Below are 27389 nucleotides of genomic sequence, written 5' to 3' on the forward strand. Positions count from 1 at the left end.
AGGTGCGAGGCTGCCGAAACGCGTCTGGTAGCGCCGGGGCACGCCGGTTTGGGGGGAGCGGCGTTACCGCTCCGCTCCCTCCTCTGCTCCGCTCCGCGTCCCCCCCCGCCGGCTCTCACGGGGTTCGGGGGCAGCTCTCGGGCGACTTGGCACCGGTCGGAGGGCAGTGGTCAGGCCCGAGGGGTACTTCGGGCGGGCTTGCCCCCCTCCCTGGGCGCCATTTTGTTCGCCCCGTTTGCACCTCCAGCCCTGGCCCCCGCACGCTGAGTGAGTACTGAGCCTCTCCGTCCCCACACGCGTCCTCGCAGGCAGCCAAATCAAAAATGGGGAAGGCAGCTAAGCAGAAGCGAAAGGTCTCGGTGCCCTCCGCAGCCAAGGGCCCTGTGAAGTTAGCCATGGCCATGGTCAAGAGCAACCCCTTTGAGGTGAAGGTCAACAGGCAGAAGTTTAACATCTTGGGGAGGAAGACCAAGAATGATGTGGGTCTGCCTGGTGTCTCACGGTCCAAGGCCATCAAGAAGGTAAGAGGACATTCGGAGTTCGGAGGAAGGATGGCATCTGTAGATGTAGTTGTGGTAGAGAGGTGGTAAGCATGGAGCCATCTCAGGTGAGAGAGGAGGCTACTTCCATCGCGCACAGGAGGAGTGGCTGGTCACCTCGCATTGCTCAGATGATGATGAAAAGCCTGCTGAAAATGTTTCCCTCTATTGCAATGCACAGGGTTCAGTAGTGCAAGTCTCCTTTATCACATGTGTGAGAATATTGCCTTTTCAAATTACCCAGGTCCGGAATACAACGGCACATGTTGTCAGAAAGCAAATACTGGACCAGAGTGCAGGTGGTTACAAGTGTTCATTATGTTGGTCAGTTTTGGTTGCTGCAGGATGTTAAGCTTCTTGATAATCGTGCAACGTTGCTGTAATAGTGGAAGCTTGAACAGGCACTCAGGTCTGAATGCAGTGAGAAATGTGTAGATACAAAGAAACTACCATTGATTTGGAAAACATGCAGATGGCTTTTTGTGCACTGGTTAAGTAGTTACATTGTAGAAGTATGTTGGGATGCAAAATAATGATCCGTCCTCATTGCTCTCATAAGAATGACCATACAACTTAAGGAGAGTAAATCTTTCTATCCTTATACTGTTTTAAAGTTGCCTCTTTTTCTTTCTCTACTAACATCACTAGCTACCTGACCAAAACCTGTAATGCATAAGGGAGAACATTGTGGTGTTCTGTGCACCTGGGATTCCAGCAACCTACCCTATCCTTGAATGAAGCACTGGAATTTTTTATGATCTGTCCCTTCAAACAAAACAGGAAACAAGTTAAAACCTCTAGATTCTGCTAAAGCTGAGAAAAGCATAATTTGAAAGTTTATCCCTGAGATTCTCTCTGACATGTTACATACAATCTGTTGTCAAACAGAATTCAAAGCACTTACTGAAAAGAGAAGTTCTTTTTAAAAATAGTGCAGCAAAAGGAAATGGGTAGTTTATCATTTTGCATGCATTGTGAGAGGTGATGCATTACATATGTTTTTATCAGTAAAAGTAATCAATGAGAGAGGACATCAAATAATTGATAAACAAAAGTACTTTTCCATATCCAAGTTATTAAGAGATATTAAAGTTCATGCACAGTGTTTAAGCTGCATGATAATTTATATGTTCTGTGCAAGAAGTAAATACAAGGTAGAACTGGCACAGTAGTAGATTAAAATTAAGCCTGAGTTCTGGTGTTGGTTACAGCGGCATCTGAAAGCTGTGAATGCTCAAGTGAGGCTGCAGAGACCTCTTGTAGGAAACTCAGCCTTCTCCTTCAGTGCAGCAGTCTGTGAGTTCATGGTAATATGAATAGCAACAGTACCTTTCCGTAAGAATCAGTTAACATGTTTTAATAAACATGGATTTTTTTCAGTCTAAACATAGCCAGCATGTTCTTTCTTTAGAAACTATATAATATCTTCAGCGTGAAATTATAAATTAGCTTTCAGTCTTCATTACTGTTTGTCCAGATTTTAGAAAACTTTATGAATGTTTAATATCACATTTTAAGGTCTTTGAGTTTTACTTAATAGTAGGGTAAATCAAATGCTTATCATTAATTAGTTCACTGGCACTGAAAAGTAAACCTGTCTCCTTACCTGTACCATAAGCACAGCACATACTACCTCATATAGGTCTGCTAAACTTCTTTTTACTGCTTTGATGCATAGTCTCCCTGTGCTCAACACTAAAGCAGAGAGTTAAATACATGTACCCACTTGGAGTGGTTTTTAGGTCTTAGGTGACAAGACCAAAAGAGGTTCAGCTGACATTGGGGCTTTTTTGCTTTCTTTAATATGTTATTCTTGTATACTAAGCTTCAGACAAATTGGAATTCTTCAGTGGCAATGCAGAGTTTTTATATGTGATAAAATAAAGGTGGGATACAGTGTATCATATTTTATCTTCATATGGGCAGCTTGTAAGAGAACTTAATGACTCTGAATATGTTGTATGAGCTTCCCATCTCTTTTCTCGTTTCCCTTCTCTTTCATTTTGTTCTGATAAATTAGATTATGTTGCCAGGATACCATGGAGCCTTTTTTGCCTTGGCTTTTAAAGTAGTTGTTATCGTTGGTTTTTAATTTGATCTTTTTTTTTTTTTTTCTTCTAGCGTACCCAAACATTACTGAAGGAATATAAAGAAAGGGAAAAGACAAATGTGTTTAAAGATAAACGTTTTGGTGAATATAACGCCAAAATAAGTCCAGAGGAAAAGATGATCAGACGATTCACTTTGGAAAGACAGGTAAAGTATAGGAATTTAAAACAAACAAACAAAAAAAACCCAAACCACAAGAAACACTTGACTTTTTAGGTTGGGAGTGTCCACCTTAACAGAGGTGTCATGGCTTAACCCCAGCTGGCAGCTAAGCACCACATGGCCACTCGCTCACTCCCCTCACAGTGGGATGGGGGAGAGAATCAGAAGGGTAAAAGTGGGAAAACTCGTGGGTTGAGATGAAGACAGTTTAGTAGGTAAAGCAAAAGCCACACACGCAAGCAAAGCAAAACAAGGAATTAATTCACCACTTCCCATCGGCAGGCAGGTGTTCAGCCATCTCCAGGAAAGCAGGGCTCCATCACGCATAACGGTGACTTGGGAAGATAAACGCCATCACTCTGAACGTTCTCCCCAGCTTTACATGCTGAGCATGATGTCATATGGTCTGGAATATCCCTTTGGTTAGTTGGGGTCAGCTGTCCCAGCTGTGTCACCTCCGAACTTCTTGTGCACCCCCTGCCTACTTGCTAGTGGGGGTAGGGTGAGAAGCAGAAAAGGCCTTGACTGTGTGTAAGGACTGCTCAGCAATAATGAAAACATCTCTGTATGATTAGTACTGTTTTCAGCAGAAATCTAAAACATAGCCCCATACTAGCTACTACGAAGAAAATTAACTGTATCTCAGGCAAAACCAGCACAAAAGGGTTTTGCAGGGTAATGCTTTCCTTTTGATTTTATATATTTGGAACTTTTATGAAAAAGCAATTTTTTGTGGGAATGCAAAATTTTTCATGAAAACTTTCTGGTTTTGCAAGACAACTTTTTGAAGCAGAAATTTCTTTGAGCACTGATATGCAGGAAAGACAGTTTTAAGGAGATTCATTGATTGCTTGGTTTTCTTTGACTGCTTTGACTACTATGATTTGGGAATTGAATTAGGAAAAGGCAACCACCATCAAGTATGCTTTGAGATTCCAGTACAGCTGTTGAACAGCAGCCATTTCATTTGCTGACTAGAAGAACTCTGTAACTTGATGTCATTCTGTAATGTGAGTTGTATGTGCAGTACTGTTCTTTCTGCCTCATCATACTCAGTATCCAGAACTGAGTAGTGTAATATCATATTCTACTTAAAATGTTTATAGGTTAAAGTCTGTTTTGTTAGGCATGAAATGTAGTAAGGAAGAATTGATGTTACTGATACATAAATAAAACTTAAGCTTCCTTGGTTTTTCTGAGTTACTCCATTTGTACATAAGAATAAGAGAGACATCATACTCCCTCGCTTAAGGTTTAATGTATCTGAATGAAAGTATTGGTCCAGTAGTGCTCTTATTCCAGTGTTCTGTTCCAGCAGAATATTGGAATAAGAATCTCCTCAACTAGCATTAAAAATACAGGCTTTATTAACTTGTTGCCCGGGAACTAAAAATTTTTTTAATTTAATTGGTTTGTTTTACTATTTTTAGCAAAATTATGGAAAGAAGAATATCTATAATCTTAATGAAGATGAGGAATTGACTCATTATGGCCAATCTTTGGCAGAAATTGAAAAACTAAATGATATTATTGATAGTGACAGTGACACAGAAGAAAGAGGAACACTGTCAGGTAAGACATGTCAGCTAGTATCCCACTGCTGGTGTTATTGTTCGTACATGTACATCATTCATTCAGTACTGTCTTTTAATGAAAAAGAATATTATGTAATTGATTGGGATGCTTAAGCCAGATTTGATTACTTCTTAACCACACACAGAACAGCTCTCTGGATTTTAGCAGATGTTAAGTTGGTACTACCTACCTGGTAAGGTTCTTTAATCTATGGGCTTTTCAGCATACAATAGGTACCTGTATTTCGAGCCCTTTGGGCAGAATCTGAAGTGTGAGTTCTCATGTTGCTTTCTTGCACCTCTGCACCTAAATACTAGTTAAAATATTGAAAAAAAAATATGTTCCTACCTCATACAAAATGTTTGTGAGCGTAAATTATGTGTCTAGCATCAATCTGTTTTGGTATGGCCATTCCCATAGGGATGGGAATAGCACATGATTGATTCGATAGTTTTAATTGCTCCCATTCTCAAAGAATAGGGAGATACTGTCCCAGCAGCACTCTAGCACTTCTGTATGGATTTGGAAAGGATTCACAATTTACTTTTTTTTTTTTTTTTTTCCTAGCTGAATTAACTGCTGCTCACTTTGGAGGGGGTGGAGGCCTTCTTCGTAAAAAAACATCAAGTGGGCAGCAAGATGGAGAGGAGGAAAAACCTAAATCTAGGAAGGAACTCATAGAAGAGATGATAGCCAAATCTAAACAAGAAAAGGTGAGTTTTTAGCCCTGAACTATAAATGAGCATGATTAAGCAGCTGTCACAATTTCTGTCTTTGCAGAATAAAATAGTAGTGTCATAGAAAACAAAGGAGATAGCTGTCTAGGAGAAGAGTGCAAGCTCCTTGAATAAAGTCCATCTGACTTTGTAGGCATTTTAGGATATGCTTGAATATCTGCTGGTTTTTTGTATCCCCAAATCTCCCCTTCTGTTGACTTCTAACTTGTTTTCTGTATGCAACCCATGTGCCATTCAGCATAACTCTACACTGCTTTTTCCACAAAGAATGTTTACACCTTTAAAATGTTAAATCTTTAAAATTATTCATTTGCTAAAGACAGCATTTTGGTATTACACTGTAAATGCTATGTCATGTTCATCTGAACATAACTGCTGCATTTGTTTTTGTTTTGTTTTTCTAGCAAGAGAGGCAAACTCGGAGAGAAAGTGCGTTAGAACTCACAGAAAAGCTTGACAATGACTGGAAGGAAATCCAAACCCTTATTGCCCACAGAACCCCAAAGTCAGAGAGAAAGGACAAAGAAGTAGAAAAACCCAAGGTAAGGTTTTGGCTAGACTACTTTCTTTTGCTCTAATAACTTGTGGTTTTGACTTGTAGTGGCTGAAGCATAAGGCAGATTTCATCTCTTTGTGAAATAAAATGTTGCCTGCTATTCACATTGAAGGAATGCTACAGTTTTAGGACAGTTTGGTTAGTTGGAGGAGTATAAGGTTTTGTATGATTTATCTGATTTTAATTGCCTATTGCTTTTCATTGGTTACCAAATCTGAGAGAGGTTGCAGGTTGAACAACACTGTGGGCTACAGCTTATTTTTGACAAATACATTTTCCTGAAGAACTAAAATTGTTGAGAAGATTGACTTAGTTTGAATGCCTCTGCAGCGTTCCTTGGATAAATCAACTTTTATTTGACAGCAAACATTTCCTTGTTGTAAATTGGATACTGTCTGTACAAAAAGTGAATGAAAATATTTAAATTTTGTATAGATATCTTATGGTCTCAAAGCTTTTTCTATCATTCATATTTTTTACTAAAGGAAATGAACTTTTAAATCTAAGAATAGGTATTGTAATACATTGCGCTATTTTTTTCTTGTAGAAATTTTGTATTACATTGCAGAACATTGTGAATTTCCATTTATTCTTTGGCAGTAGAATTCAGTCTTTGAAAGATTGAAATAATGAACTGGTTTTATGTTAAAACTGATCTCAAATAACAAACAGAAGATACTGGATGAAAAATTCATATTCTGATGTATTGATTTTTGTTTTTAAGATGTTTCATAACATGCCGAATACTCTAGTATGTTGGTAGTGTGGTATCTTAGACAAAGATTTTGTCATCATAGCTTGCTGAAAAGGAAGATTAGATTCTCTTGCTTCATATGTGTGGATCCAATTTAAGAGTTATCAAGGATGCAAAGTGTGAATTAGTAATGCTCTATAACATTAATGTTGAATTGGGGAAAATTATCTAGTCGTGTAAGAAGAAAAATTCCTAGAACTGAATTTTAGACAAGCTGTATGGTTTAGTGACTTAAGCAGGTATCAAGAAGACTACTCGCAAGTCCAGTGTAATCTCTGCTGGTGACTGTTTTCCTAAGTATGCTCCTTAAACTCACTGAATATCGGCATCACTTTTTCTTTTCTTTAAGGTAGACATCTATGTAACTAAGATAACAAAGACTTAGCTAATGTCTGACAGTATGAAGTGAAATGTAAACTATAAATTTATTAATTCTAGCTGCTTTTTGAGAAAGTAGTATTTTATTAATAAACAGTATTTTAAAGTTTTTCAATTAATAAGTAAACCAGTTTTTATTTTACATACTATTTGTAAGTTTTTCAGTTGTAAGTAAATAATAGGTTAAATAGGGGAGGGGGGAAATTCCAGGATAATTTCTATTCAAGTGTTCATTCCATTCCTTGTCTTAATACTCAGTTGAATGTTCTTGCAGCTTTCTTTGGAAATGGGCTTTTCCTTATATCTTAAAAGTCTTATTTCTTAGCTGTTAGTCTGGCAGAGGGGGGGCTGCAAAGCAGAATACTAAAACTTAGGATAATAAACAATTATATAAATATTTCTTTAGCCTGATGAATATGATATGATTGTTCGAGAACTTGGATTTGAGATGAAAGCAAAACCTTCAGAAAGGATGAAGACAGAAGAAGAATTGGCAAAAGAGGAGCAGGCACGACTCCAGAAGCTGGAGGTATACCATTTATGGCTTTAGATTGTTTTGTGGCCTGCCTTTTGGGAGTGACCACTTATATTCATTGCTTGACCTTAGATTGAAAGTGGCTGCACTAACTTGCAATTCTTCAGAGAGTGAATTCAGGAAATCTTCTCTTTTTGTTTTGTTTGCAATCTGATATTACAACAAAAAACATAGGCTTAGTACGTGACTATTGAAGGTTATGAAATGAGTTGATCTTTCTTCAGTAAAAATGTGCTATCACTTTGATTTGCCTTTAAATGTTTTAAATTATTCAGAGTTGAGAGGTGCTTCGGTAAGGGGGTGCTTTCAGTAAGTGAGTAAGGGGGAGCACCGTGTTGCACAGCAGTTGAATTAATACACTGGCAAGTCATTTATTGTTTTCTTCTGGTGTTGCAAGAGTCTTCCAGCAGTAGCATGTATATACCTTTGCTTTGCATAGGAATAGGATTCTCTTGGGAAATGTTGCATGCTCTTTATATTACATGGAGCTCTGGGTCTTAGGGAAAGATTGAATAATGTGGTAAATGTTTCTCTCCCTTCTTTTCTTTTTGTTTTGGTATACTAGGGACACATTTAGGACTGCAGGGATTCAGTTCCTTCAGGTTACCTCAGAACAGCTCAGTAGCCTTCAGAAAAAAGAATTATTTTTTTTTCTTTTCTGTTCTTGTCATCTTGTTTGATGCACAGTCTATCTGGCTGCCCAGGTGGAAATCCTCTTGTAAATGATTGGTTCAGATATTGCCCATTGAGGTTATTTACAAATTTAGTATGTCTTAAAAAAAATCTTAGGATATGGTTGTGTTTACCACAAACTTGTTACACATATGGGAAACACAGACAAACACTGCAGAATCATAAAACACTTTAGAAGCTTACATTTTCTAGTAATGACACGTTGTCTCATAAGCAAGACAGATAAATTTTAGAATGAGAGAGCATAATGCTTCTGATAAAGCCAGTTTTAAAGCCTTCCAAATAAGTTAATCCAGTTGTCTATGTGCTCTTATTGGATTGCACTCACCACAAAAAATAAGGTATCGTCAGCTTTTGCCCATAATTTCTCAAGTTTCTGTTTTTTCTTTTCATCAATTTGTTGAGTAATCCCAGTTAACTTTTTTTTTTTCTTTGATTTTCTTAGCTGTAGTATTTGAGGGATCTTCCATTCTGGTGTAGTTACCTGATTGATCTAGATGGCTCACATCTGTTTGCGGTATTTCTTCTAAAACACAGGCAGATAGACTACGTCGAATGCGTGGAATAGATGAACAGGTGAATAATAAGAAACCCAGCCACATATCAGCTGATGATCTAGCTGACGGCTTTATCCTGGATAAAGATGACAGGCATTTATTGTCTTACAAGGTAAGGTTTAAAACTTCGTAATTTTCAGAGTTCTGAAAAGAAGATAGGAAAATCAGTTTGGAAGTGACGTCTGTGGAAAACTCTAGTCCAACCTCCGGCTCAAAGCAGGGTCAACTACAAAATCACCAGTTTCCTCAGGGCTTTATCTAGTCTGTTCCTGAAAAATCTCCAAGAATGGAGGCTGCACATCTCCCTGGGCAGCCTGTTCCACTGACTGTCCTTACCATGAAAAAGTTTCTCTTTGTATCCAGTCTGAACATCTCTTGTTTCAACTTAGGCCTGTTGCCTCTCCTTCTCCTGCCATGGACTGTGATAAAGAGTGTTGCTCTGCCTTCTCAATGATTGCCCTTGTAGGTGCTGGAAGGTGGTTATTTGGTCCAGGCTGAACAAGCCCAGGTCTGCCTCTCCTCACAGGGCAAGTGCTCCAGCCGCCAGACAATCTTGGTGGCTTTCTGCTGAACTTGCTGCAGTTTATAGATGTCTTTATTGTATTTGAAGGCCCAAAACTGGATGCTGTATTCTATGTGGTCTTAAAAGTGTCAAGTAGAGGGGAATAGTTGTTTCCCTCAATCTACTGACTATACACCTGCTATTATAGTAGCCTTCTATGCTGTTAGCCTGCTGGGCTGAAGAGAGGGCTTTAGCACTTCTGGTCATTTTTTTAATTCCTGCTGTATTTGAAATGGCTTCCACCAAATTTCAGCCTGAGGATGAGTGGGTTTCTGAAAGAACCCTTCCCCTATGAAGTAGCTTTGATTAAGGTAGCAGAGCAATATAACCTTAAAGCTGATGTAGTGAGTCACCCTGACTGTGGTGCACATGTGTGCATACTGATCCTCTTATCCTCTCACATGTAAGTAGCAAGGGAACTGCTGTTGTCCTCAAGGGGGAGAATACAAATGGTGAATGTGAGTTTAAACTGATGATTAATAAAATAAGGATGGGAACAAATATTTATCTGATATGCTGTTTTAATACATAGAAGGAATGTATTCTTTTTAACCAAGAATGCTCCTGTAAGTGATGCTGAATCTTTTTTTCATATCATCTGCTACTAGTTTTTACTTCTGTGTTGATTCTTTTAGTCCTCATATACTACCTCCTATTATTCCAGTTTCTTATAGCCCCTTGGAAATACCCTGCTATTCTTATATCTATATGCATGTTCTCTCTAAGGAGAGTATCCCTTCTTGGCCGGCACTGCTGCCATTCACTGCTTGGTCAGTGTAGCCAGGCTCAGATCCTGTTCATGTGTATTTAATGATAACTTTGCATGGTTGCAAGCTACCGTCCCTTTATCAGTGCGAGGTGCTGTCCCTTTATCAGTGTTTTAACTGGTTTATTTTCTCTACTGACAGGATGGAAAAATTAATATTGAAAATGAAGAGCAGGAAAAAGATGAGGAGGAAGAAGAGGAGGAAGGTGGGAAGGAAGATAACGAAAATGAAGAAGAAAGTGAGGAAGAATCTGTTAATGAAGATGAGGAGGATGTTGCTGCAGATAGCCACTCTGATCTTGAATCTGACCTTGAGAGCGAAGAAGAAGCTACAGGGAATAAAGAACAGAAAAAACACAAGACAAATGAAAATGAATCACAGAATGTGAAGGAACTAGATCCAAAAATGGAAGCTGCCAAATCAGAGCTTCCCTATACATTTGCTGGTAAGCGAAGGACTGATCCAGAGATCTCAGTTGTCTTCAGGGGGTTTATAACCAGTTTCTATCTCTGGCCTGTAAGATCTTACATATTCTTGTTCATCAATGAAGTTTTGCTTCAAGGTTGTCTTCTACTATTCCAAGAGTAGTCAGTAACTGCTGTTCTTAGTGATCAGCCCTAGCCATGCTATGAGCAATGGGAACCAGATCTGTTTCATGCCAGGGCTGTTTCTGATCCTCCAAGCAGCCTTAGAATTGAAATATAAATACTGGGGAGAAAAATTAAGAGATCTGTACACCTTTCTGAAAGCCACTAACACATTGAATCCAAAGTTCTAGTGTTTTGCATAAGGGAAGCCAGAATAGTAGTCTATTATCTATACTTAAATGAGAAAAGGTTACTTTCTCTAGTGTTTGGACTGACATTTTTGTCAGAGAAGATGCTCGGAGAGGCAGAATTCTGAGGTTTAATCCCTGTGACATAACATCGCAGTACTGTTAGACACTCAAAGTTTGATTCCTTTTGGGTTTGTGCCTAGGAGGAAGGATGAGGTGCATTTTCAAGTAGTATACAAAACATTCATTAATATTAAGTACATAATGCATCTAACTATTGTCCTAGTGTAGATTTTTCTAACAAAAGTATCTGTCACAAGATTAAACAACCTTTCAAACAACTTCCTTCAGTGCTTGCATTTTTCCATCAAAAGGAGATAACTTATTACACAAAGCCTTTTAAATTGCATTCAGGTTTTGTGTTAACCAGAAAGCAGTCACGTTAAAATAACTCAAAAAACGTAACCAGTTAGGATGTTTTCTAGCATGTGGACTTATGCAAAAGACTAAATATATGCCAGGTTGTTTTTTTGTTTGTTTGTTTAATTATTTTCTATTAGTGGCAAGATTCTTACTTTTCTTAATATCCTTCATACAAAAGCTAGTTAGGTATGAATTAAACATAGAGCTGATTGCATTATGGTAAATTTATGGTTGAATGTGCGCTTAAGTTTAGTTCTGCTTTGTGTGTGTCAACGTAGTTGTGCGCAGCTTAGGCAACAAATACAGGATGGATTGAATGTTAATAACTTGAAAAGATTTGCATTACTTTCTGACTTATGTTCATCTATATAATGTTATATATATGCTGATAGGTTATTAGTGTTTAAAAGTTGATTATTTAAAAGCTGTATGGTATCTTTTTTCCTGAATAATAACATTTTCAAATGGGAAATTTGTTAGATGTTCACTTGAATTAAATATGTGAAGTTTGAGATTTTTGCCTGGTCAATTTTTGTTTTTACTTTCTAGTTCCTGAGTCCTATGAGACATTTAAGTCTTTATTGGCTGGAAGAACGATAGAACAACAGCTTACTATACTGGAGAGAATTCAGAAATGTAATCATCCAAGCCTTGCAGTGGGAAACAAAGCAAAGTTGGAAGTATGGAGGTTTTGTTGTTTTGTTTTGGTTTAAGTTTAACTTTGAATTCCAGAGTGAGTTTTATTAAGTATTTGGGAAGCAGTATAAAACATACATGCTTCTATGTTGTAAGTAGCAGTAGAATCAACATACCACTCTTCATTTTCTAACTTCCGTATCACTGTTCTTTTATGCTGTTTAAGAATATGTACAATGAAGAAAAAATCCTAATAATTTTAACATACTATGCTTCTTGCAGAAATTGTTTGGCTTTCTTTTGGAGTATATTGGGGAGTTAGCAACTCTGGATTTACCAGAGCTCAGAACAATTGACAAACTAGTCCTGTAAGTAATAAATCGTATGGACTTTTGCTCCTTTATGATTTAAAGAGAAAAGCTACCTAGGGTAAAGCATTTAGCATGTTGTTTGTTTCAAATAGTTCCATAGGGATTGTAGGCAACTAACTGGTAACTCTGCAGCTCTATAGTGTTTTAACTTTGTTTCATGTATTGGTGAGCTATTAATTGTACTGAGACACTTTCAAAACCTCAGAATGTAATTTTTGAACTGCAAAATGCTTTTCGTGGGTAGTAGACAAATAATAGCATGTATGCATGCACACTTCTGTATATGAAGCTGTTTAGACTGCTGATTAAGTATTTTAAGCTTTGCAATGATGGTGTGCAGTTCCTTTTGCAACTTTGTTTTTTTCCAGGGGTTTCCGTTCTGAGAATTCATTCAGGGAACTAGATGAAAATGGAATTAAAGAGTGTTATAGTAAGCTCATACAGAGGTTCCAAATAAACACTTTGCAGGAAGTTGTCAATTTAGCATTGTTGTCTTCAAATACCTGACAGGCAGTTATAATGACGAGAGAGCCAAATTTGTCTCGGAGGTATACAGCAAAGGACAAGAGTCAGTGGACACAGGCTGCAACACGGGAAATTCCAATTAGATGTAAGGAAAAAAAAATCTTCACAGCGAAGGTGCTGAACATTAAAACAAGTTTGCCAGAGAGGCTGTGGAATCTCCACCTTTGAAGATACACAAAACGTGACAAAGCCATGAGCAACCTGATCCAGCTTTGAAGTTAGCCATGCTTTGAGCAGGGGGTTGCATCAGATGATTTCCAAAGGTCCCTTCCAACCAAAATTATTCTGTGATTCCTATCTCGACTTTGCAGGCTAGACAACTTTCTTTCAGTGAGTTATTTGTATGTAGCTTTCAGCATATGTTTTTTATTTTATGCTAAAGTAAATAAGTTTTAAAAAATCTGTTATGTGCAGCTTTAGCATTAATTGCTCTGTTGTGTTCGTCAGCAAGAGCACCGACCCGATGATACTGTCGCACATGCTGGGGCTTTGTAAAAAAGTGTAAACACATTTTGATTGTTTCTAGAACTGGGATTTATTAATATCACTACGGACATTTTTAACCGAAAATACCGGGAAAACTCTGACCATGCAGACTCTTGACTACGTCTCCCTGTAGGCACTAACCATAGGCCAGGAGCTGACCTAACTTTGTGGGTGTTTTTTTCTTGTTTTCAGTAACAATTTTTGCTAACCACATGCTGCCTCGCATGTTGTTTAACATTGCCTAAGAGTATTTAGAGTACTGGGCTGCCTAGTATGTGCCAGCATACCTCAGTGCAGTAAAATGTAGAGTTAGGAGAATCAGAAGGATATGTTTTAACCATAGCAGATGATTTGGGAATGTATTTAAAAGTTTTTAATTATTTTTTAATTAAGATTTAGAAACCATCAAATCAAAGATTCTCTCACAAGGCCCAATGAAAAATATATGTCTCTGTAAACTAAAAGTATTACAATAATAATCTATATATTTGTTTCAGGGAATTTGTTATTATTATAATGTAGATGGAACACAAGAAATCTTCCTACAGGTGCTTAAAAATCAGTTCTTATTAACATCAATGGTGTAACTTGATTATGACTTACATTTCTTGTTAATAGGCCATTGTACAATCTTTGCCAGATGTTTCCTGAAGCAGCTAGTGACAGCATTAAGTTTATCCTTCGAGACGCTGCACATGATATGGCAGAAGTAATTGAAGTCAAAGGCCGTGCAACATTTCCAGGTTTAGACATGGTAACAAATGCATACTGCTAGGAAAAATCTCTCGTTCTTTCCATTAGTACAGAAATGCCAGTAAATGTGAGATGACATTAAATTTAATTTTATATTTCAAAGTATGTAATGAATTATTAGCATCTATGACTTTTTAGGTTTCTCAATATTTTAAATTGCCTCTCTGGAGATAAACTGGAACAAAAAACCCCACAACAGCAAAAAAAAAATCCCAAGAAACAAACAAATAATCCCAAACAAACAAACACACCCCCCCGACATGTTCTTCAGAATAGAAGTGTGACTCTATGATATTAATAAAAGGAAAATACCTTAAAATTGCCACTCCAGTTTTCATAGCAGAACATTCTTTGTTTTCCTGATGAAACTTAAATGGGTAGCTCTAGGAAGAAGTGATATTGTCAGTCATGTCCTGATTTCTTTAATTGTGTTAAGTGCAAATGTTTAAAAAAAAGTGTTCCATAGAAGTGCATTATCTCCTAGGTTAACAAAAGTAACAATGAAATATTATTACGGGTATAGAAATACAGCATTTTTTAATATACTTTATATATCATAATTGCTAAATTAATGACTCAGAACTGACCTTTCCTTCTTATATTAGTAATATTTCAAAATTTCAGCGGCCATGCTAAATGTGAACTGGCTCCTTTTTCAGTGTCTAGGTAAATGGCTGTTAGGAAATTCAAGAATGGAGCATGTGGGAAATGAGTATTTGTTTATTGTAGTAAAAAGTTTCAGAGACAAACCATAAGTCAGTAATCTAAAGGGAGCTACTTGTTTTCTGTCTCCCAGCTTGATGGAGCAGTGCTGCCTAATGGAATAATTAGACTATTGAAAGAAATAGACTGAAGAATTTGCTTAGAAGACTTAGTTCTAACAGTTTGGAAAATATTTATATTGAGTTCTTTTGAAGAGTCTTTATTCAGGATGTTTTGGGTTTTGCAGGAAATGTATTGTAGAGAGATTTTAACTTTTATTTTTATTTTGTCACTGTCACCCTTACGACACCAATTACACTTCTGACTTCCATTCCCTTCAGTGGACTTTTCCTGGTTTCAAGCCATCGTTATCTTTTAGGGTGGAATTATATCACTCTCCCATTCTCAAAGCACTTGTTTAAATGAACGTTCCTTAGACTGGTTGTGTTAGTAGACCTTATATGTGCCTATAGTTAATCTAACTTGAAATTTGTACTGTGGTATTTAGTAACCAGAACAGTTCAGGAGAATATTTGTTTACGACAGAAACCTCATAGGGAGAAACAGAGCTGAAGCAATAAAACTTTACTTGCATCTAGTTTACTGTGTAAATATCCACTTAGATAATGTTCAGAATTACCTCGAAACTGATGTTTAACATCCTTATGGTCTTGACAGGAGGTCACTTGTAGGTTTCTAATAAGTCCCCTTTAGTAAAAGTGTACCTAATCACTGTTTAGTTCTTTTGGCTGCAACTGTTATTTTTTGATGTATGCTAGTGCATGAGGATCCTGGTCACTTAATTGTCTGTGTTGAGGACCTGTGACACCTTTCAGCAAGTGTAGCCACTTGCTCATTTGTTTGAGGTGTGAGAGTATGTGATTGTGGTGGACTGCAAGGGGTCGGGTTTTCTTATGGAGTAAATGGGGTTGGGAGGCATAGTTCCTTTTTGGTTGTTCTTTCAGCTGCCTTGTTGAATTAATGCAATGTTAGACCTATAATGTATGTTCCATTTTCTCATGTAACTTAAACAGTCATCTCAAATAGGTCTGTATCATATCAGATTTCTCAAAATGATTTATATTGTAGTATTTTTAGACTACTGCATGGCAGTTGCTCATTCATCAGTTACATATGTGTAAAGTCAAGATCCTGGGAATAATGTCTTAACTATATTTTGCCTTACTCTGTTTTATGTGCTATCAGCTTATTTATTTGAAAATTACATCCCTGCTGTTTCCAACTTCTGACTTCTGGCATCCAGTTGTAACACCTGCTTTTATGTACATGAGCCAGCTACTTACTAAGGTATGTCTATGATGATGTATCTCAATATATAACTTCATTTCCTTGTTTCTTCCTAGGACTCCAAATGTATGTGTTGGCATTAATGTATATATTGGAAATGTACTGAAAAGGCAGCTTTTGTTTGGTATAGTCACAGATAGTAATTGGAAGAAAAAGTGAAGGGGAAAAAACCCTTGTAGAGTATAGTACAACCCAAAAAACCATATCTAATCATTTTTTCAAGCTGTCACACAAGAATTCCTTATATGGCAAATTATGTAGGACTAATTGAACAGAGACACAGTCTGAAATAATTCATTAGTGATTTCTCTTCCATATATTGAATTTGTTCTTACTGAAGACACTTACTTGAAAATTGGCAGTATTTGTTTTCCTTGAAAATGTACCTAATGCAGTGCATTGCAGTGCAGTTAAAATATGTCCTTATTTTTCTATCCAAATATCCTGTTTATATGTTTCAAAAGTCTTGAGCTAGTTGTTCTATTACTGTCAGATATCCAAGTTGCTCTGAGCCGTACATTTCCTTAGTTCATTTCTGAAGAACTTATTGTTTGTGGTTTAGCACCTTCTAGTGGCTAAACCAGTTCTGACAGACTTCTTACTCAATCTGCATATACTCTTTAGTGAGGGCAAGGGAAAACCAGTATGTTTTTCATGTGAGTCCAAAGGGTGCAATTTTACAGATTTTAAATGTATAAAACTTATTAAATTATTTCTGCTTTTTGGGAGATTTCTGCTTTTTTGTGATGTACAGACTTTTAATTATTAATATTTTGTGCTTTTTTTCCCCTTTTAGTGTCGTGTCACAACATTACAAGATGTTATTAAAGGGTTATTTGTATGCTGTTTGTTCCTGGAATATGTATCTCTCTCCAGACGATTTGTACCAGAACTCATCAATTTTCTTCTTGGAGTACTTCACATATCTCTACCCAAGAAACAGGCCCAGGGTGAGTTTGTTTAGAGTAAAGGAGTAATAAATTTTAGTATTAGGATTTATCTTTTAAATTTCAATAAGAATATTTCACATTGAATTTATTGTTTAGAACAAAAGACCAGTATCATCTGCTAGGTTAGCCGTACACAACCTTGATTCTTGGGGACCTTGTTATGAACTAGCTCCTCTAGTGTTGTTCGCAGGAAGGAAAGAACTGCAGTTATTGAAGGAAATGAAGTCATGTTACCCACAGTGCAGTATTTTTGCAATATTGTTGTTCTAAATAGACTGTGTGATTGGACTGTGCTCTGAAATTCAGTCCCTAATGGATTCCTGATGAGTACCCTGTATCTTCACAGTGAGGCAGCAACTAATGCTGCACATACCCTCTCTCTTCAGCTAATAGCCTTATTGCTGAGATAAATAAGAATTATATCTCAAAGTTGGTATTCTTCCTTTTTATTTATTTGACATAGATTTGTTGTAGTGTAACAGAGGGCAGCTATCCCTACAAGTAGGATTAGTCTGTGCTGTAACATAACTGTGTAAACTTAGCAACTTGCATAGACAACAGGGAGAATAAAATTATCTTTTCAATTTGATCCATGTGCTAGCAAATAATTTTTATTTGCCAGTCTTTCTCTTTCTTCAACTTTTTCTTTTGGATTCATTTCTAGCTTTAAAGTTATTCTAGATATGGGGCTTTTTTGTTGACAAATTTAGTGACAATTACTCACTTATGAGGAGCTTTGTCAGAGCATAGTAACTAATTCATGTGTTAGTATCTCTGCCCAGGTCACTCTGAGTGTCACTTAGCATGTGTGAGAAGAGTCTGCAGGCAGGATATTCTCAAGTGAAAAATTCAGTTATTTGTTGGCAAACTCACAAAACATCTGGGATTTAATGATCTATAGGCTACCTAATAATACACTTGTCACTCTTGATAAGACACCTGAAGAGTCTGTGTTCTGTAGGTAGTCATCAGTCTGGTGAAGAAGGTTCAGCTTCTGTTGCTGCAGTATTCCAGTACATCTTTAGTAGTACTGAGTGGTTGCTTTGCAGCTCCCTGCTCCTCCCCCCCCGCCCCTTTAGGATTTTTATGCCTTTTCATGCTGGTATTTTTTTCTTTTGAATTTTTTATCTATGAATGATTCCTTTCTCAACAAGCTTAGCACTGCAGTTTCACCTTTATTATTTTGTATGGCTGTACCCTACAGACTCTCCCAGCTGCTTCTTACAGCTTAGCAGTTTCCTCTGAAGTGTAAGCCAAGGTTACACAGCTGGGCTGCATCAGAGCTAAGCCCAGGATTCTCAGAACATAGACAGTTGAACTCTTAGAAGGAAGTGGGAAGAGGTTATGGAGTGGGTGGGTTACATAGCACTTAAAGTATTTTCTGTGTTCTGTAATCTCTTGGGAGTGTTTGATCTACAGAAGTTTTTGGTGCAGTTAAAATATAGGATTCTGCAAAATCAGATAAACTATTTTAAAGTATTTAATGGTAATTGATGATCATGTGTTAACCATTTTTTTTAAATTTCCTTTGTATTTCTGTTAATGATTTTGCACTAGTTAAATTTGTATGGTGTTGGTTTCTGTTAGCAGTGAGGAAAAGTTCAATAAAAGGTATGTTAGAGGCACAGTGTTCTCTTCAAGAATTTTTCAGTCAATACTGATGTTTTTGAAGTTATCAAAAGTATTGCTGATAAATGTGATGGTTAGACTGTCAACACAGAATATTTTAAAATGAGCACACATCCAGTTGTCTGGAATGTTGATCTACTGTCACACCAAAAAATTTCTTGGGGTTCAGTTTTGACAGTAAGTAGAATCAGAAAATAGAACTCTTACTGTTTTCATCTTATGAGCTTGATCCATAAATTTCTGACATGAAGAAATTATATGGGGTACAACTTCATAAGAGACTATTACCTTGAAAAAGGAGAAAAGCTGGAGGTGGAGGGAGTGGGAAGGAATTGTCATTGTTGATAGCCTTAGCTAATGGAATTGTTAATGATATCTGCTATCCTCTCACAAGTAAAGCAGATAATAAAACTCATGTACCTTAGTTCCTGATTTTGCATATGTTTGTGTGTGTTGTAATCTCTCACAACTTTGAGTCTCAAACCTTATGAATCATTATTTAAACATACTGTCTTCTGGACTATCTGTAAAGAGCCCTGTATAGGTTCTAGAGCATGTAAATAATCTTAACTTACAGTTTGAAAAAGTTTTGAAGTAAGTTCCATTGCAAGCTTGCAGGAGGTAAGGAAAACAAAGACGAAGGAAAAAAAAAAGGTCCAGCACAAAGGCTGCAAATTATTTTCTCCCTTAGCCATGAAATTCCTCAGATGCTTCTTTCATGTTGCTCTATAAGTACCATTTCACAGATCAGCTTATGATCAGAAGCACAGTGATTCTTAAATGTTTTCTGTATGCCCTGCCCCAGTATATATTCTGTGTTCCATGCTATTCTTGTTTAAATACTACTTAACTGGAGTGGGAGAGGACTTCACAGTATGCATCTGAGGGCCCGTGTTGAGAGGTCACAGGAGAGGCTCAGTGATGTACTACAACTGTGGGCTCTCCCTGCTCCAGCTCACTGTGCTGCTTGACCACTTTCTGGTCAAAGCCTTCTACTTGTAACTCCATAGGAAAATCCTATTCCTGCCTGTCCATCCTGAGCATATCCAATACTCCATCCTCACTGACAGTTTAACTGTGCATCCTGTTCTCCACAGGGTACACATGTACCTACATGTCTTCTCTCTCCCCATACTTAGAATCCTAGAATGGATCATCTAGTTCCAACCCCCCTGCGTGGGCAGGGACACCTTCCACTACACCAGGTTGCTCAAAGCCCCATCTAATCTGGCCTTGAACACTTCCAGGGCTGGGGCATCCACAACTTCTCTGGGCAACCTGTTCCAGTGTCTCACCACCCTACCAGTAAAGAAATTCTTCCTAATATCTAATCTAACTGTACCCTGTTTCAGTTTAAAACTGTTAGCCCTTGTCCTATCACTATACTCCCTGTTAAAAAAGTCCCTTCCCATCTTTCCTGCAGGCCCCTTTCAAGTAAGGACTGCTGTAAGGATTCCCTAGAGCCTTCTCTTCTCAAGGCTGAATAACCTCAACTCTCTCAGCCTGTCCTTGTATGGGAGGTGCTCCAGCCCCCTGATCATCTTCATGGGCTTCCTCTGGACTGACTCAAGCAGGACCATGTATTTCTTATGTTGAGGGTCGCAGACCTGAACATAGTCCTGCAAGTGGGGTCTCACGAGTAGAGTAGAGGGGGAGAACCACCTCCCTCGACCTGCTAGTCACAAGTCTTTTGATGCAGCCCAGGATGTGATTGGCTTTCTGGGCTGCAGGCGCACATTGCTGGGTCATATTCAGTTTTTCATCCAGTGATACCCCCAAGTCCTTCTCTGTGGGGCTGCTCTTAATCCACTCTGCCCATCCTCTGTTTGTGCTTGGAATTGCCCCAACCCATGTGCAGGACCTTGCACTTGGCCTTGTTGAACTTCATGAGTTTTTGTATGGGCTCACCTCTCAAGCCTGTCAAGGTCCCTCTGGATGGCATCCCTTCCCTCCAGCATGTTGACTGCACCACACAGCTTGCGCTTGGTGTCATCGGCAATCTTGCTGAGGGAGCACTCAATCCCACAGTCCATGTCGTCAACAAAGGTGTTAAATAATGCTGGTTCCAGTAAGGACCCCTAAGGGACACCACTCGTCACTGGTCTCCATGCAGACACTGAGCTGTTGACTGCAACTCTTTGAGTGTGACCACCCAGACAATTCCTTATCCACCGAGTGGTCCATCCGTCAAATCTATGTCTCTCCAGTATAGAGACAAGCATGTCGTGTGGGACAGTGTCAAATGCTTTGCACAAGTCCAAGTAGATGATGTCAGTTGCTCTTCCCTTATCCACCAACACTGTAACCCCGTCGTAGAAGGCCACCAGATTTATCAGGCACAGTTTGCCCTTAGTGAAGCCCTGGTGGCTGTCACCAGTCACCTCTTTGTTTTCCATGTGTCTTAGCATAGTTTCCAGGAGGATCTGCTCCATGATCTTGCTGGGCACAGAAGTGAGACTGACTGGCCTGTATTTCCCTAGGTCTTCCTTTTTTCCCTTTTAAAAATGGGGGTTATTTCTCCCCTTTTCCAGTCACTGGGAACTTTACCAGACTGCTACGACTTTTCAAATGTGATGGAGAGTGCCTTAGCCACTTAATCTGTCAGTTCCCTCAGGACCCACGGTTGCATCTTATCAAGTCCCATGGACTTGGGCACCTTCAGGGTCCTCAGATGGTCTTGAAGCTGATCTCCTGTGGTGGGCAGTACTTCATTCTCCAAGTCCCTGCCTTTGCCTTCTGTGACTTGGGTGGTGTGGCTGGAGTACTTAACCTATGACTGCACCCATGCTCCAGTGTTTTCCCTTATTTTAAACAAACCTAATACTGATAAAGTATTTTTTAAGGCAGTATGATTGAAAACATAAAAAGAGTTGTTGGGTTTTCTTCCTTCAGAAAGAATGCTTAGAACTGATCTTGTTTAATGATTATTGTTCTTGTTTTTTAGGCTATACTGTAGTGCATCCATTTACACCAGTAGGGAAAAATTTAGAACTGCTTTTGGTGTGTGATAAGAAGGATCTGGAAAGTTGGCAGAAGCAAAATCTGCCATTAAGTACTGTGACTAGATTAAAGGAAACCAGCACAACAGAAATTAATCATATCAGGTATGTAGGAAATGTGAACAGAAGAAATACCATATCATCTTTTGGATAATCTCAATGACAGTGCTCTTTTGGAGTAAAAATAAGAGTAGTGAGTTGTTCTGCTTTATTTTTATGGTGCTACTCTGCAGCATATGAAAATGCTAGTCTTTTGCCAGAACATTATGCAGGGCGCTTATTGGAGTGCTCAGCCCTTCCATTCCTTTTCAGTATAGCTGTGAACTGACGAGGAGGATGTAGATAGAGGAGGTACTCAGTACTTTGAACTGTCAATCTCTGCAGAAGCAAATAACTGTATTTACATACAAAGACTATGTTAGAAAGTGTCACTTAAGTAATAAAACACTGAAGTTAAGGAAAGACCACAATTAAACATGTTCATTAACCATGTTCTGCCTCATTTTTCACCTTGCACATGTGTTATGTTATAACATTTCAGGGATGAGTAAGTGTTTTGTTATGAAGTTCAAAAAGAAGACCCCAAACCAAAATTACTAATTCTGTTTCAATAAAATTTTAGAACTTCAGAACCAATACCAGAAAACTTGTAGAACCAGTATAAAAACTTCTTACTCCACATAAGTGGCAAAGACACAATACTGGCTTGTGCTCTGTGCACTGACATAAAGATTAGTTGCTGTTGGATTTCCTGGGTATTTGTTTAGCAGAGTGAAATTTTTAGTCTGAATTAACAGCTAGAAACAGCCTTGTAACTGGTTCTGTCAAGCAGTCTTAATAATAGATGCTGCTAGCAGTCCCAAATTTAATTAATTTGATTCATTTTATTTGAAAATCCACTACAGTTTTTGCAAGTGAAATTGTTAATTCTTTTGTGCGTTAACAGGTTATCATGTCTAGCCCTGTGTTTTGACCTTATTAAAAAATGTGCATCTCTGTATGACTCTTTACCATCGTTCCATGAAATAATGCATCCTGTCAGAATTCTCCTTGCACAACATGTGCCAGTGAATGAATATCCTGAAAAATTGCAGGTATGTGTTCCTCAGGAATGAAATAATTGATATGTTTGTTTTATTAATAAAAACTAACAAAAAACAAGTATAAGCATCAGTGAGATTTTTTCAAGGGTCAGGTATTTGCTCTTCTGTGCTCTTCAAAAATCACAGTGATGTTTCTGTTGAAAAAACAAAGAGCAGAGAATGTTTAGAAAAGATATTTTTTCATTGTGTATCTTGTCTTGCCCCTCTAATTGAAGAGACTAGCACTTAGCTTGTAATAATGTAACAGTCCACGAGTGACTTAATTTGTAAGAACAGTAGTCTGGTCATCCAGTTGCTCTTGTACTTCTGTAATGAATGTGTAAGACCTTGGTACAACCAAATACGTGTGCCAAATTCATGAGGTAGTATTTATAACCATGTAAGTAAAACTAACAACATAATGCCTGGTCAGCTACCTTACTTAAAACAGGGCAGTTGTTTATTTTCTAGCAATGAGGTTCAAATTTTTAATCTGTCTCTTCTGAATGTAGCATAATTGTCCTCTCTTCAAAGAGGCATCATGAAATATCCTTAGAGAACAAGATTTTGTAACGTAAATGATGCAAAATGGCTTATATTTTTTGCCATCAAAATAAACAAAATGAACAGTCATTCTTAAAATGACCCAGAAAGGCAGAGTCTGAGTTAAATTGGCTTTAGTCTTGCCTCTTCCTCTGTTAGGTGAAACTACCTGCAGACTTTTCTGATTGTCTGTGATACCATCTTAATAGACTTCCAAAAGTGTTTAAAAATTATCCAGCCTGGAAGGCTTACAGCATTTCAGTGTTAGCAATGTCCTAATGAATAGCAATGAATTTACCCAGAAAAAGAACTTACAGGGAGAACATTACTGTTGATTCAATTTACAGTAGTTTGTGAATTATGGTGTCTTTGATATGCTTTTAAAGTTTTAATTTGATTTGCATTTTCAGGAATGGTATCACAGTGCTCTGAAAGAGCTAGAGAACAAAGTAAAACACTATACCCCACTGATATGTGAGAAAAAGAAGCCAGTGCCATTGAAGCAGTATACACCTAAAATTGTGAAAGTGTAAGTAAAGCAACACTTGATGCAAAGGAAAAGTGCGTGTAAATGTTAAGATTTTCAGCAAGCTAGAAGGATTTGGAAAACAGGACATAAACCAGATAACTGTTTTTCTGCTAGACTTTGTGCACAAATCACAAGGGACCAGCTATTTGGGTGGTAAGGAGGGAAAGAAAAAGGAAGGAATAGAGCAAAGATTGTTTTGTCGAAAAAATAGCACTGGAAGTCAACTCTTGCCCATATAATCAGTTGTAAATTAATAAATTTCAAGATGAAAAGAGGTTGTTATTATCTAGTCAAGTGCTTTACTGAATGCTCTGCCAAGCACTCAAGTCTGAAGAACAAGAGTGAGTAGTTCATATGTATATGAACTATATGAAGGTAAGGATGAATCATGAATGTACTGAGGGATGCTTCACCAGTACAAAAAATAAGGCAGACTATTCCTGTACTTCGCATCACAGATCATAACAAATAATCAGTCAGATTAAGTGTACCTTTAAATATACTTGCCCCGTTCCTTTCTTTCCCCAAACCAAGCAGCTTTCTACCTTCCAACAGCAGCAATGACAAAAAACATTGGGGTTTTTTTTCTCCCCTTTTTTACAGAGTTTGCAATGACCATGTGCATTTTTATATTCTGTTTTGGAATTAAATTTTAATAACACTAGATTAATAACACTTTGTAGATAATAGACAGTATTCTGATTCAGGAAGTTTGCTTTATATTGGCTGCTGACTTATTTAGCCATGTTGGTTATCTACAGGGGCATAAATTGTCTGCCTTATTTATTCTAGTAATTGAAGAGGACAGCTTTCCTCTGCTGTACGCATTTATCCTCAAGTAACTGATCAGACTTCTGTAGAATTCATCTGCAGAGAAGGTCTACAAAAACTTAAAATATATTGGGAGATTCCATCTTTCTCCAGATGTCTTTCATTCTTCTACTCTAGCTTTTTCAGTCTGTTCAAAATGCAGGCTGCATATGGGGGATTGAAGTGTAAATGTTGTCTGCTTGTTGTCTGCATGATGACGACAAACACTCTGGTGAGTGTTTTTCCAGTTTGTTCGTTGGGCAGCTCCTTATTTTTCAAGTTAATCATATAATATGCAGGAATTGCAATACTGAGTTAATATTCATACAAAAACTCACTCCTTATAAACATGAAAAAGTTGTTTTTGTTAAGGTATTCTGTGCTCACACATACATTCTCATTTCAGGTTAGAGTTTGGAAGAAAGCAGGGAGGCAGCAAGAAGGAGCAAGAAAGAAAGCAGTTGATTCGGAAGCATAAACGTGAGCTTAAAGGAGCCATTCGTGAGATTCGGAAAGATAACCAGTTTCTGGCTAGAACGCAACTTTCAGAAATCATGGAGAGGTAATGTAGCCTTTGTTTCAGCAGCAGTTTGGGAGTTGTTCTGCTGTGTGTTGATTTCTTTGTTGCGTGCCAAGTCTGACAATAATGATCAACCATACTAAAATAAATAAAATTGGACAAATTGGGGAAACCCAAACATTTTCAGTAGAGATAATTTAAAATGTTTTCAACTTTGCAGTTTCATTTCTTTAGTTTAAGAATATGCAGATTGTTTTTATTTAAAGTGTGTGTTGGTGAAATTTAAGAGTTGGGGGGCTTTTTATAAATTAATAATTATTGTCTAAATGTACTTACTTATTTTCCCTAATACAATCTATCTGAAATATTTTGTGTTGACTGTTTTACAGAGATTCAGCCAGAAAAAGAAAAGTGAAAGAGCTTCTTGGTAGTCTTGCTACACAGGAAGGTGAATGGAAAGCAATGAAAAGGAAAAAAGGGAAGAATTAATTGGGACTATCTACAGCAGGAAACTTTGTTTTTACTGCCATAAAAGATACCCCAATCCTACAGCTTTTGAACAGATTTTAATTGCATTCTTTGGATGCATTCCTTTTGAGGAGACATCATCATCAGATCTGTCTGAAGAAGTGAACCTGCTTATTGGAAAAATCCACAGGTTGCTATAAAGAAAATAAAAATAACACTTTTGTATATGGTATACTTCTGTTTATTTTAATAATAGAGAATATTTGGATGAATAATCAGAATTCTTAAGTGTGTGTGTGACCGGGTGTTAGTCTAACTTGAATTTGAACTACACAGAAACAAAAAAATTGTACAGCATAAACTTTTTGTTACCTTTTTAAATATTGAATAATTGCAGGCAGCTGTCATAGTGGTAGTATATTTGCAATTTGAGCAGTAACATTTTAATTAGTCTCTGGCATTGGGACATTAATTCATGTATTCAGTGGAGTAATGGAATTGGCTTTCAAGTAGAAGTCCTTTGTTAAAGCTGTACACTCATTGATCTCTTCAGTAAGTTTTGAATTCAGCACAGCTCTGAAATTGTTAATAATCTAGGGTGTTTAACTAGAGTTCCTCAGTTTATTCATAACTGTCTGATTTAAGTGGGCAGTGAAGTCCTTAACTCTCTTCCACTTACTTTATCATGTGTGTCTAATCACTGATAACAGCCCAGCATGACTTTGGAAAACATCTGCTCTTCAAATAGAGCCAGTAAATACTTCTAATGCTCTTTTTTTTTTAAATACTATATTTCTGAAGAAACATTGCAATGAGACAAAGAGCATCAGAGTTACTTAAAGGTGCTAGCTTGAACTGGGTTCACTATTCAGGTATTCACTGTAATTACCTATTTGCTAAGTTCAGTGACAGTTGTTAGGCATTGAAGAAAACTGTAATGTTTTCTTGGAAAACTTATGAAAATGAACTCCTCTTTTACAGTAACATTCCAATTTCATTCTAAAGAACCAACTATAAAGAACATCCTGTAATGAATGAACTAATGGCCATGGTTGTTTATGAAAACAAAACCCCCCCAAACCTCTTCCATTTTCAAACACAGTTCCTAGACCTGATCTCCTGTGTTTTGGCCAATAGGTAATTCAGACATAGTAATGCTTACCTGGTGTTCATGAAGAAAGACTTAAATGCTGTCAGTAAATCTGATTTAACAGTTAGGCCTGGTTGTTTCAGACTGGCTTAAAATGTTTTCTTTGTTCTGTTTTTTTGTTTGGTTTTTGGTTTTAGTTTTTTTTCAAATGAGACTTGTAATGGAAGCAGGACTAAAACTAGGAGGGGATGAGTTGAAATGCTTAGGCTTTACGTTTTAACTCTAATGATGACTATCTTTGTAAGGTAGGTCTTGTTAAAGGTTTATCTATGTATGTTTCTTAAAAGAGAAAAGTACTTTATTTGAAGAAAAGGGCTTTTACTGAATCTTAGTGCAACTGTAGCAGTGCAAGTAATGTGTGATTATCATCAGCTTTTTTGGCTTGCAAAACCAGTTGTATTAAGTGTTAAAATAGGCTGGATACTAAGTACATGTGTGGGGGAGATACTCATATCACATAAAAATTAGTAAGATTTCTGTGTTTGAAATCCATTCACGCTTCTGAAAACAAACATATTTTCAGTTAACCTTTCCAAAATCAGTAAAACCATCTTCTGAAACTTCAAAGGGATCTCAGAAGACTAGTATACCTCCTGTTGTATTTCCATTTGGTACAGTATGCATTTTTTCTTTTTTTAAAAAAAGTATCTTTAAAACCAAAACTTTTTATATCGTTCAAACCAAGAACTTAAGACTGAAGTAATGAGGAAGGAGCTAGCTTCCTATTTCATGCTATAAATCAGCACTTTCAGTTTGGGGTTTCAGTCCCAGTATATTTCTCCTTTGCACAAATAAACTGTCAAAAA

The 27389-nt window shown here is 37.4% G+C and overlaps 1 protein-coding gene across 2 annotated transcripts; it reads left to right on the forward strand.

Annotated features, from left to right (window-relative positions):
• Positions 1-27038, forward strand: NOP14 (NOP14 nucleolar protein). 2 transcript variants are annotated; one of them, XM_010583521.1, is made up of 18 exons: positions 1-521; positions 2661-2795; positions 4241-4382; positions 4953-5098; positions 5527-5664; positions 7217-7339; positions 8576-8707; positions 10066-10369; positions 11672-11802; positions 12041-12126; positions 13759-13894; positions 15802-15903; positions 16700-16853; positions 21427-21586; positions 22428-22575; positions 23517-23635; positions 24852-25007; positions 25355-27038. In XM_010583521.1, exons 1-18 carry the CDS (start codon positions 324-326, stop codon positions 25452-25454), a joined length of 2610 nt encoding a protein of 869 aa, XP_010581823.1. In that variant the 5' UTR covers positions 1-323; the 3' UTR covers positions 25455-27038. The 2 variants fall into 2 exon arrangements, with proteins under 2 accessions (XP_010581823.1, XP_010581824.1); XM_010583522.1 differs by lacking the exon at positions 25355-27038 and adding an exon at positions 24584-24677 and having other exon boundaries at positions 24852-25001.
• The last annotated feature ends 351 nt before the right edge of the window (positions 27039-27389 follow it).

This window comes from Haliaeetus leucocephalus, unplaced genomic scaffold (genome assembly GCF_000737465.1).
Source record: "Haliaeetus leucocephalus isolate CR32 unplaced genomic scaffold, Haliaeetus_leucocephalus-4.0 Scaffold906, whole genome shotgun sequence".
NCBI classification, from domain to species: Eukaryota; Metazoa; Chordata; class Aves; order Accipitriformes; family Accipitridae; genus Haliaeetus; species Haliaeetus leucocephalus.

Excerpts from the sequence above, each read along its gene's own strand:
- NOP14 (XM_010583521.1), top strand. The coding sequence starts at position 324 with ATGGGGAAGGCAGCTAAGCAGAAGCGAAAGGTCTCGGTGCCCTCCGCA. Across the intron at positions 4,383-4,952 it reads AGAAAGAGGAACACTGTCAG|CTGAATTAACTGCTGCTCAC; the intron begins GTAAGACATGTC and ends TTTTTTTCCTAG. Across the intron at positions 13,895-15,801 it reads CATTTCCAGGTTTAGACATG|CTTATTTATTTGAAAATTAC; the intron begins GTAACAAATGCA and ends ATGTGCTATCAG.